Genomic DNA, 13138 nt, shown 5'->3' with positions numbered 1-13138 from the left:
AAGGGCTATTCCATACCATAGGACATCATGCTCAGTATAGAAACTGGGGGGGGGCGGGGAGTTGACCGGGGAGCAGCGATCGCTGCTCGGGAACTGTCTGGGTATCGGTCGGCGGGTGATGAGCAATTGCATTGTGCATCACTTGCTTTGTATATTATTATTACTGTTATTATTATATTGTTATTATTACTACTACTCTTTTACTGTATTTCAATTATTAAACTGTTCTTATCTCAACCCAGGAGTGTTTCTCACTCTTACTCCTCCGATTCTCTCCCCTGTCCCACTGGGGTAGGGGGAGTGAGCGAGCGGCTGCGTGGTGCTTAGTTGCTGGCTGGGGCTAAACCATGACACCAGGGTACAGCAAGGCTACAGCTAGGCTACAGCCTGGGCATCTGACTGCACTCGCCCATTGGTTCTTCGGACACAGTGATCATCGGAGGCTGGCAAATGTCCTGTGTGTTTGTATGCATGTCTGGGTAGACTAGAGTAATCTGATGTCAGCACATAACTGTGTCACCACAGGTCTTTTGATATAATCCACATCCACTAACAAGTGGCTTTAATGAAAGACAGAGCACACTGGACTGGGAGCTCCAAGGGCAACTTCACTTTAGGTAGCCAGCACACTTGCATAAAATAGCCTGGTGTTCCCACAAAGTTTCTGAATTGCCCCTTTCTGTTTAAAACTGCAGTGGTGTTAATTACATCGGTGGACTTCCACGAGCACATGTAGTAGCACTTCCAACAGCCTACAAATGCAGCACTACAGTATCATATGTGTTTCACAGCTCAACTTGGAGAGCTGCTCTGTTCAGCAAAACCAGTGAATGCAGGTCCCTGGCTGTCACTAAGCCTCCATGACACGATGCTGTATGTGCAGGCACCCCTGTGACTGCAGGAGCTAGGTCGGTCACAGCCAGCGATGCCTGGAGTGAGCTGCAAGTCCTTTTACTATCTCTGAGGTTTAAAAATATGATCAACAGTGTGAATACTTCTGGAGTCTCAAAAGGGTTTATTGGCAGGGGACAGGCAACTGTGCAGAAAAAACATCCCCGCCCCTCTATCAGCTACAATAACCGCAAACACATGCTGTAAAAATCTCAGCCCTTCAGACACAATCACCCAAAGAATGCTGATTGCAGTCACGATTTTTGTGATGAGGCTATGTTTTTATCCTGATTGCTCATGGAAATCTAACACTTCCTCTATTACGATAACTTCACTGTACATCTGACCTTGCTTTGAAGTTAGTCTTATCCTTAGTACAGGACTGCAAAACTAAATCACACTCCCTGCTGTGCTTCAAAAAGCAGGATTAGAGACAGCGCTGGCAGCATAATAACTGTCTCCTCCCTCCACCTGGGAGTGCAGATAGGTCTGGGCACACCCTCGTAACGCGAAATACAGTGCATCCTCTACCTGTTACTCCAAGCCCTGAACATAATCACTGTGTCTCCCCTAGCTTTCACATTTACACATTTCACACTTACGCAGGGCATGCTTGCTACAGAATAAAACTAATTTCAATAGACTGTGCTCTTTCCAGCTTCATCCTCATTCAAGACATCACAGTTTTGCATCAATGGAAATAACGACAGCAACTACATTAGGGCTATTATCTGCTCACAAACAGCTTTACAAAATCCTGGTAGTCAAGTCGGATCTCTGAGGCTCTGACATGCTTCAAATTGAAGCGGGAAATTCTAACTCAGCAAAGAGAATATATTATCATTATTTCTGCACAGTTCTTAGATTGTAAAAAATAGCTAGCCATAATTAACAACAAAATAAAAATTTCTGAAGGTATTTCCATGAATATGATACAGTAATAAAATACTGTATAAGAAATGTTTATCTTGACCAACTGTTCTTGCCTCTGAACAGTTGTTTTATTTTGTAGAAAGAAGAAACTATGTGTATTTTCAGTGAAAACAAGGAATTGGAAAGCTACTCTGTCCTGTTTTAGTCTGGAGAAACACATTAACACCACCACATTACCACAACGCATCAACAAAAAAACCCACCAATTGCAGGCCTTTGTAAAGCCTTTTGGTATCAATCACAGCACACATAATCCACACTAGATTTCCTCAACAAACACTGTATCCAGAAAGATTTTTAGAGATTTTTGAAACATTATTTTCATTCAAAACATTCTACAAGCTTGAATGAAAGCCTCCTGAAGTTATGCTGTATATGAAAGACAGCAGACAAAAGGCTGTCATTATTGACTGTAGAGACAATGCACTTGCAGCTTTAATAGACATTTTGAAGGTCATAGTATCTTTGAAGAGGGATGAATACCAGAAATTCAGAAATATTTCAGCAGCAAGATTAGAGATTTGGTGTTTTGTGGAATCTGTCTTTGTTTTCACAAAGTTTCAAAAGCGACCAAAAAAAAAAAGTATAACTTCTCACAGAAATTCCACAATGATAGCCAAAAATAGCACTAGTTATAAATACATCTTGTCTTTGTCTGTATAACTGTTTTCTAAAATGCATGTAAACCTTTACAAACAGTTCTTAGTTTTCTGATGCTCTATCAATCAAAACAAAATTTCTGTAATATAGATTTCAAACGCCAAACTGATTAAAAGTCTTGCATAGCAGATTAAAGTAATCTGTAATCTCTTCATTTGCAGCTTTTCACTATGTGCAATCACTGTGTGATTGTCAAGTTACATACTTACACAAACAACAAGAGATGGACAAAGAAAACCTGAATTTTACAGTTCACATGAAAACAAACGTTCTGCCTGGATTTTTACACTGAATAAGTAACAGTGATGGATTTTGTATGATCGCATATTTGCACGCAAAGCCTGAACCTCACGTTTGCAGTGCTGAGCATGGGTGCCTAACCTTTCTGACACCAGATTACTCATTTGATTTCATTCAAGATGAGGGCTGCCTGCCAAAGTTGCTCCTCCATCCAGGTTCTCTCCACAACTGGATTTTTCACATGCGCAGAACAGCAGCCCTACACAAGCTTCTCAAGCATGTATAGATATGGAATATGGCATCCTTACCAAAACACCCCTTGCTTTTTTTTTTTTTTTTTTAAGGGCAAAGGTGCCTTATTACAGGAGATGAAGAATTGCTAATGGAGGCTGATGCTCCTCTGACCTTTGCAGCTAAGCATTTAATCACCAGCAAGGGGCATCCTGTCCTTGACCTTTCCTACAGCCAGTCTCATCCCTGGAAATGAATCTCATTCTCTAGTGCCTCAATCTCCCCCACCTAGACCAGTGTCGTGGTTTACCCCCAGCCAGCAGCTAAGCACTATGCAGCCGCTCACTCACTTCCCCTGCCCCGGTGGGATAGGGGAGAGAATCGGAAGAGTGAGAAACACTCCTGGGTTGAGCTCAGAACAGTTTAATAATTGAAATAAAATAAGATAAAATAGTAGTAGTAATAATAACAATGTAACAGTAATAGTAATATATACAAAGCAAGCGATGCACAATGCAATTGCTCATCACTCGCCGACCGATACCCAGACAGTTCCTGAGCAGCAATCGCTGCTCCCCGGCCAACTCCCCCCCACCCCCCCCCCGCCCCCCCCAGTTTCTATACTGAGCATGATGTCCTATGGTATGGAATAGCCCTTTGGTCAGTTTGGATCAACTATTCTGGCTGTGCCCCCTCCCAGTTTCTTGTGCACCTGGCAGAGCATGGGAAGCTGAAAAGTCCTTGACTAGCATAAGCAGTACTCAGCAACAACTAAAACATCAGTGTGTTATCAACATTCTTCTCCTACTAAATCCAAAACACAGCACTGTGCCCGCTACTAGGAAGAAAATAAACTCTATCCCAGACAAAACCAGGACAAGCAGAAATATCCCAAACCCACCACAGGGCTCAAGGTCACATATGGGGCAGGGCACCTGAACAGGTAAAGAGGGTAACACTATGTCACTTAGTGGATCTAGCCATCAGATACATTTTCCAGCAATGTCATTCTACAAAACTCAGGTGACGACACAAAGTTTTAATACTAAGCAGTAAAGAGCTACATAACCAAATATTGACCTGCTTATGATAACCACTATTCTTCCATATCACCTTCACAGGAAGGGATGGGAATTTATCTTTGTTATGGGCATGCTTACCTCATGTTTTTTCCTTCCTTCTGGAACATTCCGTAGCTGGCCTCAAGTGAGCTATTAACATAAGCAATTTTATTGTCTCAATATATTGATTCGATATAAAGCAAAACTTTGAAAATGTAATACTAAACAGTCAGCTAAAAGATATTATGACTATTGCTAAGTTATTGTATAAATCCATACTACAACATACAATAAAGTTACTTGCAGTGTGGTTAAGTATTTGCTATGATCTACCTAAAGGCCATCATTTTCTCAAAGTTTTCTGGTTTGAACTTTGGAACATCACTAGAAATGGTTGAAGCGTGCTTCAGAAAGACAAAGTGCCTTTTTCCCCTCTTTATTTATCATGTATTTGTGTTCTGTTTCAGTTTGAAAAATACAGTGTTCACCCACCTGAGAGAGTTAGTTGTTCTACTTTTTATTTCTGAAAGAGTATATTACCCTCAAACTTCTGAATCATGATGTCCTCCTTGAGTCTAGCTAGCCAGATAGAACACAGGTGCTTCTTCCTTGTTTTCTGTTGAATTTGTGATCCCGGTCCTTTCACTATTTCTGTATTATGTTGTGTGTAATTAAAGGTATGCTTTGTTGTAATAATAAGTAGGATTTGATCTGATTGTAGGTTGTATGATGTTTCAATATGGTGGTCCTTTACATCTCAGAGAGAACTTTTTCTTGTTTCTACACTAGTACTAAAATACTAATGCTTTTATATATTAAGCTACCAGCATAGCATCAAAATACTACCAAGAGCAAACATATTTAATATTGTTAAGATACTATAGCTCAGGTGATTACTTTAGAACTGTTTTTACATAATGTTACATGAACTATTGGTTTAATATGTGTGACTGTATGTACTGAAAAGCAGTGTGTTTTAAGCCCTTCAGGCCACATGTGTTCTGTGTTCCTCTGTTTCCTCTTCCCGTAGCAGGATCTGGACAGAGAAGTCGCGTCTCTCTTTTCGGTCATTGTTATTACTACATGAAACACTATTGTTCAGAGCAGTTAAAATACCAGAAGTGGCATCAGCTCACCTCTTCCTTCTCTTGTGCTGCCTCCATTAACAAAGATCTATTATTTGGCATAAGAAAAATTTGCAAGAACCATGTAAAGGAGTTAATGTGCTGCCAGGCCCTTGAATGTCATTACACAATTTAATGTGTACACTGATGTGGCGTAGGATAAGTATGGAGATATGCAGTTACTCGCAATGCATTCCACCATTCACAATATCTACAATTTTATGTACCCAATCATAACATTAATTCCATCTGTCACTGGAGTTCCTCAGCAGCGACACATACTACTTGAAGCATCAGTTGTGTAGTTTTGGAAAGTTATGAAGGGTACTCACAGTTTAGTTTTGGGATGCAATTATTTTAACAGGAGTAATTTTTTTTCCCAAATAGATTTTAACATATATTTCTGTATTACCACTCCTCTACAGCATTGTTATCTTCCCAGAACTAAACTTCTGAGGCTTTTTAAGTGGGTCAGATCTAAGCATGTAGAAACCTGTTTGCTCATTTTGGAAACAAAAGTTACAGGCTGTAGCATTCTCCTTCTGGTTTGGTAAGCATGGCTCTGGCCTGGCACAGTAGTGGTAGGACTTTGACACCTAACACCGAGTTTGAGAAGCTGGGGTATCATTACTATGAACAAGAATTTACTAAAGAAAAAAATTAGTGGTTTTTGGGCCAGTTTAAAAGGACAGTTGTGACAAACTGAACTGTAATTCATAATGAAAGGGTTGCATATCTCTGCATAGACACTTAATACCTATTTAGTGCAGTACTACAGTCTCCATGTTCGAAGAACTGGTAGGAGTTTCCCATTATCCAGAGGGGGGTTAGTCAGTAGTCATACACTGCCAATTTGCTCTCCCCTGCACTTTCCTGTTCCTGTCGGCAGTGATGGCTGCTGCCACTCTTACAAGGCAGGAGTCTATACCCTACAAACTGCAGTGAACAAAGCAGAACAGGGAAAAAACCTTCAGTTTTTACAGCGTCGTGGCTTCTCTGTGCTTTTGATACTTGTCTCAAAATTTAGCTATTAATGTAAGAAATGGGAGTTACTTATTTCACAACCTCTAACTAGTCAGTAAAACTGCCTGTGGTGGTAAGACAGTGAGGCAAAATGTAATGCTACTAGTTAGCACTAGCATGAGGCCCACACCAAGTGCCAAGAAACATGCTCCTGCTTTAGAACAGTGAGATCTACTGCTTAAAAAATGCAGAAAATGAGCATAAAATAAGTACTGCCATATCTGACAAAGCTAAAGCCTTTTTAGTTTCAAGTAACCAGATTTCCAAAGGATTCAGTAAATGAGGCAGAGTGGTGCCTTGCAGGTTTAAAAACTGAACATACAACCTGTTTCATGTTTTCACCAGCTAAAGCCAGATCAGTGTACGCCACCGTATTTCCAAATCATTGCTCACTACCACCGTATCTTTCACAGATCAGCCACATACCTCTTACTCACATAGATGAGTTAAAGCTGACACAAATCCCAATTTTCTGTGGCTGTGGGAGCCTCGCACCCAAGCACACCTGCAGCCTCCCTGCGTGCAGTTTGTGCTAACAGGCTGCAGAGCTACACCGGGTCTCAGTTTCAAAGGATGTAGGCTGGAAATCTAGATTTTTAAGATACCATTTTAGTAAGCGCACTATAAATACCTGAACAACTATATTAAATTAGGCGGAAGGAGAAAAAAAAAAAAAAAAAGCCGCTCCTGAATGAGTATTATACTAAAATGAGTAACCTGCACAAACTTTTAATACCACGTGCCTGAAAAACCTCCTGAAATTCCCTACTCGCGGCCAGTGGGAGCCGGCACGGCGGCTGCTGCCCGGGCAGCCCCCGCAGCCATTTGGCACATCTCCCACCCGCCTCTTCGCTCTCCCGGGACCGGCGCCTGTTGCTCTACAGCAAGACGGCGGCGGTGCCGGTCGGGCCGTGCCCCGGCCGCGCCACCCTCATCCCGGCCGCGCCGCCTCCACAGCGCCCTCCCGCCCTACGAGCGCCACGGCGGCGGCAGCGGCACCTCACGGGGGAGCCCTCCCTGCCGGCAAGCGCGCTGCCAGCTCTGCCCGCCGCCGAGGGCGGCGCCGCGGCAGGGGAGGGGAAGTGCTCCCCCCGCCCGAAAGCGAAGACGCCGCCGGACCCCGCCGCCGTGGCGGGCAGCGCGGCCCCTTTAAAGCGCGCATATGACGCGCCCCGCCCCGAGCCGAGCCGGGCGCGCCAAGGCCCCTGGGCCGCCGCGGCGATTGGCCCAGGAAGCCCGACCACACTCAGCGCCCGCCAAGCACGCCCGCGCGCCGCAGCCCCGCCCCTTCCCGCCCACCCCACCCTCCCCGCCGCGGCGGGCCAATCAGCGCCTCCTCCGCGGCAGGGAGCCCCGCGGCCCGCCAGCCCACTCAGTTTCGAATTCCGCCGGTGAGCCGGGCGCCTGTCCAATGGGGCGGCAGAAGCGAAGCCGCGTCCAGCTCGGACCCCGCCCCAGGGGGCGGGGCCTCTGGCTTCCCCGCCTAGCGGTTGGTCGGCGGGAACCGCCGGTCAGTGACGCTAGCGCCGGGTTGGGTGATTGGTTACGCCCAGGCGCGAAATGTAACGCGGGAAAATCTGGGGCTCGGCCTGGGCTGTGGGCGCGGAGGGGTGGCGGCGGCTCCTCCTCGGGCATCGCCGGGACCGGGGCTGCCAGCGGGGCCGGCGCCGCTTCGGAAAGGTGCGGGGAGGCTGCGGCTGCTTCATCCCGGCTGTTGCTATGGTCGGGGGCCGCCGCTGACTTTACGGATCCGCTCGGGGGTGGCCGCGGAGGGGGAGGGGGGCACCGAGACCCCGCCGGGAGCCGCCGTCCCCGGCGATGAGCGGCTGAGGCGGGCCCGGGCGGCGACAGGTGGCGGCGGCCGCGGGACCTCCGTGCCGCTCCGCACCCCCCCATCCCGGGAAGCGGGCTCGGACGGCGGGGCTGAGCCGCCGCGGAGCGCCCCCGCTCCCTCACCCCGCTTCCCGCGCCGGTCCCCGCCAGGGGTCGGCGATGGCGGACCGGCTGCCGCCGGGCCCCCCGGTGATTTTTTGCCAGGACTCCCCGAAGCGCGTCCTGGTTTCCGTTATCAAAACCACCCCGATCAAACCCTCCTCGCGGGGGGGCGGCGAGGAGCCGGCGCCCGCCCCGCCCGTCCCCACCAGCCCCGGCTTCAGCGATTTCATGGTCTACCCCTGGCGCTGGGGCGAGAACGCCCACAACGTCACCCTCAGCCCCGGCGGCGCCGCCGCCCCCTCGGCCCTCCCGCCGCCCCGCGGGGGAGCGGGCCGGGCCCCCACCGGGGACGAGGAGGATGCGGGGAGCCCGGGCAGCAGCGGCGGCGGCGGCGGCGGCAGGCACCGGCACCTGAAGGTGAGTGCGGGCCCGGGGCGGGCGGGCGGTGTTGCGGCAGGGCGGGCAGGCGGGCGGCGGAGTTAAAGGGTGACTCCGCGCCGCGCGCCCCTCCCCCCGCCCGGAGATTTAAAGTGAAGTCACTTCCGGCGGCGGCGCGCGCGCCCCGGTGGCTGAGCGCCCGGGGAGGTGGGGAGCCGCCCGCAGGCGGGGCGGGGCTGGGCTTCTGCCCTTCCTCCCCGGCTTGAAAATTTAGGGGAAAAACCCCACAAACCTAAGCCGCGAAGTTGCCTTCCACTGTGTCAGTTCCTCCCCGGTTCCCCAGCTGCGCCCGCCGGCCGCGGCCTCGCTGTTGGGAGGGAGTTGGGTAAGGGCTTGGGCACGCGGGGCTTCGGTTAACGGCTAGGTCGCTCGCGGCGCCGGCCCTCCGCCCCACCCGTGGCTTAAAAGCCGCTGCGGGGGAAGCTGTGCGGTTTTGGCCCAACTGCGGAGGGTGGCGGGAGCGCGCGGGATTTCAGTTCCGTGATTCCTTGAATGCAGGATGGGATAAGGCGTGGCCGGCCGAGGGCAGACACCGTCCGTGACCTCATCAGTGAAGGAGAGCACTCTTCCAGCAGGATACGTTGCAATATCTGCAACAGGGTCTTTCCGCGAGAGAAATCGCTGCAGGCCCACAAACGAACTCATACGGGTGAGTAAAGGGAAGGTGTGAATAACTTAGGAAGCAGCAGGGAAGGAATTAAAAAAAAACCAAACCAAAAAACCAACCAAACAAAAAAAAACCCAACAAATTGGACCCGTTAATGTTTTATTGTAACTGTTAAATTAATCATCCTTTTCTTCCAATGCTTGTTAGTGCAATCAAAGTCTTTCTAACCGTGTTTGTCATGGGCAAGTCTAGCGGCCATTTGGGCTATAACAGCGTAGGCAAATTATTTTATCTGCTGCTGTCACAGGCTTGCTTTGTAAGACAGAGAACTTTTCTTGAGCTTGGTGCTCTGTATGTGGTAGCACTTTTTACTCTGACTGCCTCTTCTCTGTAATTTGTTTCCTTCTTGCTGGTCTATCTCACACAGCAATTGAAGTTCAGCTGTAAAAGGAGACAGTGACTTAAAAAGTGGCTGGCAACTTGGACAGTGTAACACCGGAGAAGTGTAGCTTAAATGTTAAGAAAAGAGTTCAAGTGCTTAAAATCATCCAGTTGTCTCTCCCACCACCTAGAATTCATTTTCTGGGGTGGGGTCATGCTAATTTACTGAAGTGTATGTAGAAGGCATCTCACAGTTAAGGAAAAATGTAGGATCAACTCACTCGGTACCCACCTGAATTTGAACTGAACAGGAGATGCTGTTTTTTTAAACCAAGCAAATACTTTTTTTTTTTTCCTTCTTCATGTTCCAACAGGACTCTCTATTTGCAGTAAATTGTGAACTAATGTAGCTCACAGTACGGACACAACCACCAACACTGCCCCCAAATGCCTGAACAACAAAACCCCAGAAAAACCTTGGCTCCCATGGTCTCTTCTTCTGACTCAAGTCACTAAGACTAATCTAGATACTAATATTAAACAGCAGTTCCTTCATGTTCTTTGGTCAAAAGATGTTATTTCACCTGATTGTGTTAGGTGTTGAACTTGTATGAACTGCTTAACTGAGCAGAGCTTACCCTGGTGTTACTCTCTGCCTCAGTAAGTCAGCATCACTGTTGTTCTGTTGTTCTTCCTGAGGAGCGGTGGCACGGCATGCCTTTTCATAGTCACATGCAGTCAGTTCCTCCTGAGGGAGGAGACACCTGCTGTCTGTGTTCTTCTTCTTGTAGTTTGCATGGGGAAGTCTTCCTTGATGACTGGCCTAAGAAAACTTTCCTGACTTAAGCCTGGAATAAGTTTCTTTTGCAACCTCCATTTACCCATTGCAACTTTTCTCAAATAGTCTTCCCTAATGAGATATTTCTACAACTTCGTATGTTACTGTGCAGTTTACCTCAGTTATGTTACCCTAGTTCAGGCTATGTTAAGGATAAAATTTACCTGATTGCAACTTGAATTACATTACTTGTACATTTACTCATTTCACTCCATATATTTCTTGCTCTATAGGTGCATAGTTTCATGGGACAAAGCTTATGTGCTGCTGTGCCAAAGGCTTAAGTCAGAAAACATGACAAGGAAAAACATAATTTGGTTTGGGGTTTTTTTCCCCCCCTCTGGAAATAATTGTATTATCCAGTAGCATTGAGCATGTACTTCAAAGTAAAGACCTGTTGGGGATAAAAGTGGATCTCTGCCATTTGGTACACCAGGGCTTTTTAAGTAGGTGCAAGCATCTGAGCGGGTAAAAGGAGAGCTTGCTTGTGTAAGTGTCAAGCCAGGGAGCGCCACTGGGTACTATGACTCTTCTTTTATATTCAGCTTTCCTAAATCTGTTCTGTTATTATTTTTAAGGTGAAAGGCCTTATTTGTGTGACTACCCAGATTGCGGGAAAGCCTTTGTTCAGAGTGGGCAGCTCAAAACTCACCAGCGTCTCCACACAGGGGAGAAACCTTTCGTCTGCTCAGAGAATGGTGAGCGATCACAGCACAATTTGCACCTTTCGGAACTAGGGTCAGTCTAGTACTGGAAATGTATGCATGTTTGTATAGCAAAGATCCATAAAAGCTTCCGATTTAAATTCTGGAGGAGCTTCTAGGGAAGGGAGGAGTCATGCAGAATCTGCATAATCATGCAAATGTGTATCTAAGGATTGCATATATTATTATGTTAAGTAGGTTATCAGTAATTCTGTCAGTTGATACTGATGTATAAAATGATGGGGCACGTTATGAACCTTGCAATTAGGGCTTGCTGTTTTCAACCAAACCTAGGGTTTTGTGGGTGAGGAAAGTTGGATTCAGCAGCATCTTCATCCCACAGGTGTTATGCTTACTCATTGGTTGGCTGCTTTCCGCAACATGTTGTACATTGTCACTTCATGTTTTTTAAGGCTGTATAAGCAGGTTCACGCATGCAAACCGTCATTGCCCCAAACATCCCTATGCCCGACTGAAGAGGGAAGAGCTCACAGACAGGCTGAGTAAGAAGCAGACGGCTGACAATAAAGCTGTGGCTGAGTGGCTAGCAAAGTAAGTTCCCTCATGGTATCATCTTTCTCTAAATATTTATAAGGGTGGTCTGAGAAAGCATTTTATTCTTAGGGGCAAAAAAATGCCCAACAAACAAAAACCAGCTGCTCTTCCAGTACAAATCAGCACAGCCTTGCCTTTACTTAAAGAAGTGCAAGCTCCTGGGCAAGGCAAAGTTCCTCATGAGACTTTTTCTTGCTTGCTTTCTTTCTTTTTTTTTTTTTTTTTTTTTTTTTTTTTTGGCTAATACCTTCTTAGTTAGTGCTACAGTCTTGCTGAATTTCCATCTGTATGAGGGGCAACAATTGTGTATGTCTAGGGAGAAATGCCTGCTGGGAACACCATGTAAAGGAGAAAACCTGTCACAGATGTCCACTTGGGCACGTTACACTTAAAATAGTGAATAAAGGAGGTTTCTGACAGCTTAAATACTACCATATAAGGGCCAAAAGATAAAGCCAAATGTAATGCTTAGTTGGATGCAAGCTAGTACTTGGGAGGTTTTTGCTAGCTTTGAATTGTTGGTGTGCCAGTCAGCTGTATGTATTTTGAAAGCATTCCCCACATTTGATTTTGTAGATACTGGGAGACTAGAGAACAGCGTGCTCCTGCTTTGAAAACTAAAACAATCCAGAAAACGGATCAGGAACAGCAGGACCCAATGGAATATCTTCAGTCTGATGAAGAGGATGATGAAGAGAAAAACAGTGCTCATTCTGCTGCTCGCCGCCGCCGCCTCCAGGAACAGCGTGAACGCATGCATGGTGCACTGGCTCTCATTGAGCTTGCAAACCTAGCTGTGGCACCACTGTGACAGTAGATAGGAACACAGTCTGCCTGTACAAAATGTACTTCCTGGTGGTACTTAACCAGTTAGATCCTGGGCATAAGCTAAGCACCTTATTTGCTTATCATAGGCTGCTATTCTGTAGAATTTATGAAGAATGTTGTTGCCCCATAATGTGGGGTAAGAGAATTGCACTTTTTGTAAGGAAAAAGACAGGTGTAAAGTTTCTAAGTATTTTGTAAATATGGGACTGCATAATGCAGGGTTGACAAATTAATGTGTTGTTGGAAGCTAGATTTTGCAAGGTTAACTCATTTATTTGAAGCAGTTTTCACAGGAAGCACTTTCTGAACAAAGTGTTCAATGCTAGCAGAATGGTACACGTGGCCAAAGAAGGCTGACAAAAAGGAAAGTATTTATCTGACTATTTAAGCAAATTTATATTAAGTGGTAGGTCTGAAGATATTGGTAAGCAGCAATGAAACTGTGTTTTTCTAATGTCAGTATATCTTTACCTAGTATCACTGAGGCAGAAGGCAAAACTTAGTTATCTCAACTTGCAGAGAGGAAGAAACTGCTTCATGCAGGAAACTGTAAGATCGTTCAGGATCTTCACTGTGACTGCTCAAGGTATGAGGCTTGACTTTGCTGTTTTACATTTTCTGATTTGACTTCAGCAGAATCTCTTGGTAGCACTTGTTATTCCTAACATGTGATGTTAGGAACTTTTGCA

At 46.5% G+C, this 13138-nt stretch overlaps 1 protein-coding gene across 1 annotated transcript; it reads left to right on the top strand.

The window, feature by feature from the left end:
• Positions 1-8149: 8149 nt before the first annotated feature.
• On the top strand, positions 8150-12986 carry ZNF367 (zinc finger protein 367). The gene is made up of 5 exons (XM_075726655.1): positions 8150-8515; positions 9035-9185; positions 10941-11060; positions 11480-11618; positions 12198-12986. The coding sequence occupies exons 1-5, from the start codon at positions 8156-8158 to the stop codon at positions 12430-12432; spliced, it is 1005 nt and encodes a 334-aa protein (XP_075582770.1). The 5' UTR covers positions 8150-8155; the 3' UTR covers positions 12433-12986.
• Positions 12987-13138: the final 152 nt, after the last annotated feature.

The sequence above is a fragment of the Pelecanus crispus genome, chromosome Z (assembly GCF_030463565.1).
Source record: "Pelecanus crispus isolate bPelCri1 chromosome Z, bPelCri1.pri, whole genome shotgun sequence".
NCBI lineage: Eukaryota > Metazoa > Chordata > Aves > Pelecaniformes > Pelecanidae > Pelecanus > Pelecanus crispus.
Note: the sequence above shows the minus strand (reverse complement) of the source record. Positions and strands in the feature narration are given on the sequence as shown.